The following is an 8,278-nucleotide window of genomic DNA, read 5'->3' as shown; positions in this document are numbered from 1 at the left end:
CATGCAGTATTTTTCTCCATGTTTCTCATTACTGGGAAGGTGAAGAAAAACACAAATCAAGAAGTAACATTTTTTTGGAAAGAGAAATGATAAATTGCAATTTAATCACATAATCACTTTGACACTCTCAAGCAAGCTAATTTCTTCCTTTGCCTCATTTCACCCACTTGGCAAGATGAATCTTAATGAATAATGTCACATGAATATTTAACTTTCTGATCCATTTGAATTTTTGTTCACATAACTACCTGGAGGGGAAAAAAATCTGCTGGCCGTACATTCTAGCTCTCCACTTTCCTTTCCTTTTCAGCCCCAAAACCAAAATGGTGCCTTGTTCAAGGCAAAGGCTCATACATTGGTGACATTAGTGGAGTGATGGAATGAAAATTTCAATATCCTTTTTAACATTGGCATCTACAAAAGAATCCAGAGACTCTGTTTACAGAAAGGCAGCTAATGAGGCACACAACTGATCCTGCTGAGCTCGGAAAAAGTCTCATGTGAAAGCAATGTCTGAATCCTGTTTCAAACTAAGCTGATACCTGCTGTAGTGATTTACGTTTCAGAAGGAAAATCAGATAGAATCCAAACTGTAGCTGCATATTGCTTTTTAAAAGCAAACAGATAGCACTCAGAAGAAATAGATTGTTGTTATTGATTATCCCAGGAACTTCTGAAATAACATTGCATCACACACTGGAGTAAAAAGTTTCTAATGTGCACCAAAAATAAATAATGTTGAGGAGAAGAGAAATATACAGAGTGGAGCAAAAATAGAGATAGCAAATTTTAGTGTGTTAGCACATATGTGTGTGCACATTTACATATGTGCATGTGTAGTTGTGCTGGCTGAAGGATCTTAGGAGTTATAATCCACCAAATAATCTTTTTCAAGCTGTGATCGTAACAACATATACAATAGAATGTAGTACTCTTTGTTCCCTCACCCCCTTGTTGTTATTGTTGTATACTTTCAAGTCATTTCTAATTCATGGCGATTCTGATGTGAACCTATCACAGGATTTTCTTGCGACCATTTGTTCAGATATGTCCTTATTTCCCCCTGATACTGGGAGAGTGTGTCTTGCTCAAGATCTCCCACTGAGCCTCTGAATCCTGGTCTCTAGAGTCTCAATCCATTATTCAAATAATCACACCACACTGGGCCTAGATCTGTTAGTTCTAACAAGGGTAGACCCAATTGATAGACTGGATAATAAAGCAGACTTAACTAACTGTTGGCCTAACCAAGTTTTCATTTGTTCATTATTATTGTTTAGGTGGGACCAAAAATTTGATTTAGACCTGGGTTTGAGCGACTGAAGTCTTGGGCACTTGATGCAATGACATAATTACTATTCCCTACTAGTGAATCAAATAGTTGATAAAACCTCATGGATGAAAAATGGCTGTTCTTTGTATAAAGATGGGCTAAAACTTATTTTACTGTTAAGCAGGCTTCTAAAACATAGAATAAATCATATTTTCATGAATCCAATATTCTGTTATCCTAACTAGTACAAGAAACATGTTTTTATGTTATTTTTGGTTGTGTAAAGTTGGATTAATTTCTTCTAGGACTGCTAGTTAGTTTAGCTTTTATTTTTACCTTAAACAGAGGTTGTGTATGCAAACATCATAAAATGAAGATTTTAATGGCATGCAGTTAGACAAGGCAAGTTGTTAATATCAGCAGATCAAGTGTTCTTAAAAGAAAAGGTACTAGAGCCATTTTAAAAGTTGCCAAGCCTATTTTTCATGTGGCAGTCCATTCTTTCTTTGGGATGTTTTCCTTTTTTTTTGATGAATCAAGGAACCATTACTAGAGGTATCTCCCATATTCTTTCTATTATTTTGTGTGATGACAATTAAATCTGTATCCTTGACACTGATGTCATGGAGGAACATTTGTCCCTGTAAACATTGGTAAATTCAGTGACATGAGTATTGGAATGCTTTTAATGTAAGCCACTTTGAGTCTCCTTGTGGAGAGAAAAAGTGGAGTATAAATAAATAAATAAATAAATAATGGAAACAATAGACATTGACAAAATTACGATCTGCCAACTGCAAAAGGCCACCCTACTGGGATCTGCACGCATCATCTGAAAATACACCACACAGTCCTAGACACTTGGGAAGTGTTCGACTTGTGATTTTGTGATACAAAATCCAGCATATCTATCTTGTTTGCTGTGTCATACAATAAAATAATAATAATAATAATCATGTGGGCTGTCAAAATCTATACTACTTTCAAGTATTTGGTACTTAACTAAACAGATATTCATGAAGTCCTTTGTAACCACTGAACATGCCTGAGAAACAAGGAATGTTGTACTCAAAATTGTCAGCTCACCACAGCCGCTCCTGAATGAACACACAAGACTCTCTGCGATATCACCAGAAACTTTTACTGTAGGAAACATGAACATCAGAAAAGCCAAGAATGGGATACTACGGCCAACCCTCCTTTATATACCCTCCCCCTCATTTGAACAGTCTCTTCCCGCTCAGTAAAACCCCGCGCAAATTCCCCGCCAAGTCCAGCAGCCGTTTCTTCTCCAAGTCCTGAGCCGCAGGTGTCTTATCAATGTCAGTGACCCTGAAACTCAGAGCCACATCCAGGCTCTAGTAGCAGGGTTCTGACATGGCGTCCTCCTCCCCTTCGTCCTGGAAGGAAAAGATTAAACACAACTATTGTTCTCCGCTGTCCAGAGTTCCTTTATACTTTTTTAACAGGCTGCAATGGAATACCGGGTGTACCTTTCCTAGGTCCTTGGGTAGCCTCAGCTCATAGGTCACTTCGTTTATTCTTTTTGCTACCCTGAATGGTCCTATATAGCGTGGAGCCAATTTCTTGGATGGGAATCCCAATTTTAGGTTTTTTGTGCTCAGCCAAACCAGATCTCCTTCGCCCAATTTGTCCCCCTCTCGGCGCCTACGATCCGCAAAGAGCTTGTACTTCTTTTGTGTTTCCCGCAATGCCTCTACCACGGTTTGCCACCCTTGCTTGATTTTGGCCGGCCATTCCTCGTCGGTCTGGCCCTCCCCTTCCTTCCACTCGGGTAGCCTGGGGAAAGGTGCTACCTCCTGTCCGTATACTATTTCGAATGGGGCACGACCTGTGGCCGAATGTACGGCCCCGTTAAAAGCCATCTCAGCAAACGGTAGAAGGTCCGCCCAATCATCCTGTCTATAATTGGTGTACATCCTTAAGAATTGGCACAGTGTCTGTTGGGTACGTTCGACCCCCCCGTTGGTCGCGGGATGAAAGGCCGAGCTCAGGTTCCTTTCTGCTCCTAACAGCTGTAAGAATTTTCCCCAAAATTTTGCAGTAAATTGGACTCCCCGGTCGCTAATTATTTTGTCGGGACACCCATGTAGGCGATATACATGCTTCACATACAAATCAGCAAGTTTTTCAGCTGAAGGGAGTTTTGGCAGGGCCACAAAGTGTGCCTGTTTTGAGAATATGTCCAATATTGTCCAAATGTATCTGTGGCCTCTGCTGGGGGGTAGTTCGCCTACAAAATCCATGGCTACGCATTCCCATGGCCTCATGGGCTCCACCACCTTCTGCAATAGCCCCTGGGGCTTCCCCGGTGGTGTTTTTCCCTCTGCACATAATTCACACTGCGTGACGTACCCCCTGGCGTCTTTCCTCATTCCGGGCCACCAGCATTGTTTGGCCAACAGTTTAATAGTCCTGGTGGGGCCTAGATGACCCGCACCTTTGTTATCATGGTACTTCCTTAACATTTCTCGTCTTAAACATTCAGGGATATACAATTTCTTATTTACAAACACCAAATCCCCACCCAATTCTCCCTTTTCTTTGTTAGTTTGTAACCATTTGTCCATTCCATACGCTCGCTTCAACTCTTCCTCCCATATTTCTCCTCCCCCCGTGGAAATGGCAGTACGTTTGTTTTCTTTGGCCGCTTGTGCTCGAGTTAGTACTGCCAGGCCCCATTGCTTATCTAGGAATAGGCTCCCTTCAGATTCCTGAATTCCTCCCCCGTGCTGAGGCATCCGAGAGAGAGCGTCAGCGAGTATGTTATGTTTCCCCTGGAAGAATCTGAGTCTGAAATCAAAACGGCTGAAATATTGGGCCCATCTAATTTGCTTCGCCGATAGTTTACGAGGGGATCTTAGATACTGTAAATTTCTATGATCAGTCCACACCTCAAACGGTGTTCCACTTCCTTCCAGAAAGTGTCTCCAGCACTCTAGTGCTTTTAGAATAGCTAAGGCTTCTCTCTCCCAAATTGGCCAGTTTTTTTCTGTATCGCTAAACTTTTTTGACAGATAGCCACATGGCTTCAGGTTCCCCCCCTCGTCTTTCTGTAGCAGAACTGCCCCATATGCCCGGTCTGACGCATCGCAATGTAATACAAAGGCTTTAGACATATCAGGGTGCTGTAGGACAGGCTCCTCAGTAAAACGCTTTTTAAGGGCTTCGAAAGCTTCCTGGCATTCTATTGTCCAGGTCAGTTTGGCCCCTGGGGCCTTCACTTTGGCTGTTTCTCCCCTGCCTTTAGTCTTTAACAAATCCGTTAATGGCAAAGTGAGGCGCGCAAAGTCCTTGATAAATGTTCTATAGAAGTTTGCGAACCCTAGGAAGGATTGCAGCTGTTTCCGTGTTTTGGGGGCTTCCCACCCCCTCACGTCTTCTACCTTCGCAGGGTCCATCGCCACTCCCTGGGAGGAAATCCTATACCCCAGAAAGTCTATCTGGCCTTTATTGAACTCGCACTTGGCAAGCTTCGCATACAGTTTTGCTTCTCTCAACTTTTGCAGGACTTCCCTGACTAGTTCTATGTGTTGCTCCTTAGTCCGAGATATTATCAATATGTCATCTAAAAAAACAAAGACTCCCTTGTACAACAATGGATGCAACACTTCGTTGATTAATTGCATGAACGCGGCACCTCCGCCGCACAAACCGAAGGGGAGCACACGATAATTGAATAATCCGAATGCACAGGAGAAGGCCGTCTTCCACCTGTCCTCTGGTTTGATCTGCAATTTATGGTACGCTTCAATTAAGTCCAATTTAGTGAATATCTGTCCCTCCGATAACTGGGCGATCAAGTCCTTCACTAAGGGTAGGGGGTATTTATTTACAGAACTGATTGCATTCAGGCCCCTGTAGTCAATGCAGAGCCTCAGCGTTTGGTCCTTTTTCCGCCTGAACAACACAGGCGCCCCTAAAGGGGAATTTGAAGGCTCTATGAAACCCCTCGCTAGGTTTTTATCAATGTATTTTCTCAGTTCCTCCTTTTCCCTAGCCGACATTGGGTATATTTTTGCCTTGGGAAGCTCTGCTCCTGGGACTAGCTCTATCTTCACTTCAACTCTCCGCTTCGGTGGGAAACTGTCTGCTTCCTTCTCATCAAATACGTCCACAAAATCCCGATACTCTGGGGGTAATTTATCTGCCAGTTCTGCTATCCTGATAGAGTCTTCCTCCCCCCTTTTCCCCGGCTCCCTCTCCACTTCCTGGCTCCCTTCTTCCAACTTCATCCTGAAGATCATGCTCTTATCCTCCCAGTTGATTTGCGGGTTGGCCTGCCCCAGCCATGGCATGCCTAGTATAACATTATAGCTGGCTATTTGTGATATCACAAATGATACCTTTCCTTCCCAACTCCCTATCTTACACTTTACATCTTCGGCACTGTACTTAGCTAATGATCCCGATGCTGTGGATCCGTCCAACTGCGAAAAAGCTATTGGGGATTCTAGGTTCGTTCTTTCGCATCCCAATCCCTCGGCTAATTCAGGGGAGATGATGTTCCTGGAACATCCACAATCCACAAATGCTTTGCAGGTTGCTTGTTTGCTGCCACTTTCAAGCTGAATGGGGACCACTATCATGGCTTTGTCCTGACTTACCAACCCCCCCGAGTGGTGCCTCATCGGTGGTTCTTCCTCGGCGCGTTTCCCTGCCACGGCTCTTGGTTTGGGCGGGCCTCCGCCTTCCCCTTTTCTCTGCCAGCACTCGGCAGCCCTGTGGCCCAAACGGCCGCACACGAAGCAGCCCCTCCTGCTGGTGCTCACGTTCCCTGTCGGCTCCGTTCTCCTCCCGGCTGGGGTTGATCCCTCCTTCCGGCTCCCCTCTTTCATCTGCGGCCGCTGCTGTAGCCCTCCTCGGTGCCTCCTCGCCTGGGCCAGCGATGTCTCGATGCGCCCCGCCAGCTGAATCCATCCGCGCAGTGTGTCAGGCTCATCACGATGCACCGCCCAGGAGAGGATCTCCCGCCTGAGCCCCTCTTTGAAGAGTTCTATCTTTGTCACTGCAGACCATTCCGGCACCTTTTCAGCGAGGCATTGGAACTCCTCCGCATACTCAGATACCGATCTCTGCCCCTGGGAGACGGTCTTCAACTTCTCCCTCGCCCGGATCTGCTCCAGTGGATCTCGGAAACGGGTCTCCAGGGCCCCCATAAAGCGTCGGAGTGACCCCAGACATGGGTCGCGCCGCGCGTGCAGTTGAACGTACCAGCTGGCCGCTCCCCTCTTCAACACTGCACCAATGGCCCGTACCCGGCTGGATTCCGTTCTAAAAGTGTGAGCATTGTCCTCCATATAGCCCCTCACCGTGGTCAGGAAAAAATCCAGTTCAGAGGACTCTCCCCCAAAATCGATCCTTAGTTCCTCTCGTCTCGGTAGGGGTCCCTGTGGTGGCAATCCCCAATTCTCCGCCCGTCGCAAGCCCCCTTGCGGACCAGTGGGCCCCGCTGCTGCTTCTCTTGGCCCTGTGCCACGCCCGGCATTCGCCAGGGGCACCAGGGTCTCAGTTGGGAGCGTAGCCGGGATTCTCGGAGGCTTTTCCCCTTCGTCGTCACTCTCCTCCACCCGCGTCAGGCTTGTTTGGATCTTGGGCCGGGCACCGGGCTCCTTTCGCATTTCCCTTCCCTTCGGTGCTGGGAGGTCTGCAAAGCCCTGGCTGCTTCCCATGCTCACGTCCCACATTGAGCTAGCCCGAAGTTCCCTTCCTCTCTCCGGCTCCGCCAAAACCGCCAGGCGCTCCATCGCCCTCGACATCACTGCCAGGGTGGTCTCCATCGCCGACATCCTCTCCTCCAGAAACACCATCCTTTGCGGGCCTGGGGAAGGTGAACCTTCCTCTCCTCCGGTGCTATCTCCCCGCACCACTCCGCGCCTCTGGGTTACCCCATTTGGCTGGGCATAAGCGGTGGATGACGCCAGGGCCGCCAGCTGGTGGAACTCAGCGTCCGGCTCGGGAGTGGCCCTTTCCGACCTTCCTCCTCCTGCGCCCAAGAGCTCTTCATCCTCCACTTGCATGTTACACCTCACCGCTACAGCGGGATGGTGTCCGTATTCTTGGCTTAGTGTCAGCTCACCACAGCCGCTCCTGAATGAACACACAAGACTCTCTGCGATATCACCAGAAACTTTTACTGTAGGAAACATGAACATCAGAAAAGCCAAGAATGGGATACTACGGCCAACCCTCCTTTATATACCCTCCCCCTCATTTGAACAGTCTCTTCCCGCTCAGTAAAACCCCGCGCAAATTCCCCGCCAAGTCCAGCAGCCGTTTCTTCTCCAAGTCCTGAGCCGCAGGTGTCTTATCAATGTCAGTGACCCTGAAACTCAGAGCCACATCCAGGCTCTAGTAGCAGGGTTCTGACACAAAATAATACATCTTCACCCCCTGTCCCCACAATTTCTTTCCATTAAAAATGTACTTTCAGAATAATTTATTTGAAGAAATTCATCCATGAATTTTGAGTTTAAAATATGTATACGAAACTATCCCCAACATCTAGCAAGAAAAAGAAACAAACTACTCGCCCTAATATATGCAAAATTCATGACAAAATTTCCAGAATAAAACCCCATGATAAATAATATATTAGTCATAATTGGAGTTTTAGAAATCATAAAGACAAGAACTGTCTAAGCTGTTGTTATATACTGTGTTTCAAAGTATGCAGATACTTTTTCATGAAGAATTTCAGAGCGGAAAGGTAACAGAAACCTCTGATAGCATTCTTGTCTTTTCTTTATAGACCTCCCTTGACATAATTAATTAACTATGAAGAGCTTGCTAGATGATTAAGAGACACTGATTATCTCTAATGATTTTAAGCACTTGTGCAACTGGACTGTTTTGGTAAGCAACTTGTGCAATTGGACTGTTTTGGTCTAGTCTAAGGAGAAGGCAACAGCGATCTCCTTATTAATTAGCGGTCATTGATTGGCAGCTCTTAGCATACTGGAGAATCTGCTCTAAATGAACTGG

The 8,278-nt window shown here is 46.0% G+C and overlaps 1 protein-coding gene across 1 annotated transcript; it reads right to left on the bottom strand.

Annotated features, from left to right (window-relative positions):
• Window positions 1-2,349: 2,349 nt before the first annotated feature.
• LOC134298434 (uncharacterized) lies at window positions 2,350-7,664 on the bottom strand. The gene is made up of 2 exons (XM_062978659.1): window positions 5,902-7,664; window positions 2,350-2,673 (listed from the first exon to the last, which is right to left on the bottom strand). The coding sequence occupies exons 1-2, from the start codon at window positions 7,447-7,449 to the stop codon at window positions 2,632-2,634; spliced, it is 1,590 nt and encodes a 529-aa protein (XP_062834729.1). The 5' UTR covers window positions 7,450-7,664; the 3' UTR covers window positions 2,350-2,631.
• Between the last annotated feature and the right edge of the window lie 614 nt (window positions 7,665-8,278).

The sequence above is a fragment of the Anolis carolinensis genome, chromosome 4, assembly GCF_035594765.1.
Source record: "Anolis carolinensis isolate JA03-04 chromosome 4, rAnoCar3.1.pri, whole genome shotgun sequence".
NCBI lineage: Eukaryota > Metazoa > Chordata > Lepidosauria > Squamata > Dactyloidae > Anolis > Anolis carolinensis.
Note: the sequence above shows the minus strand (reverse complement) of the source record. Positions and strands in the feature narration are given on the sequence as shown.

Coding starts and splice junctions, on each gene's coding strand:
- LOC134298434 (XM_062978659.1), bottom strand. CDS start 7,449: ATGTTCATGTTTCCTACAGTAAAAGTTTCTGGTGATATCGCAGAGAGT. Junction 2,674..5,901: donor GGCACCACTCGGGGGGGTTG/GTAAGTCAGGAC, acceptor TTTTCCTTCCAG/GACGAAGGGGAGGAGGACGC.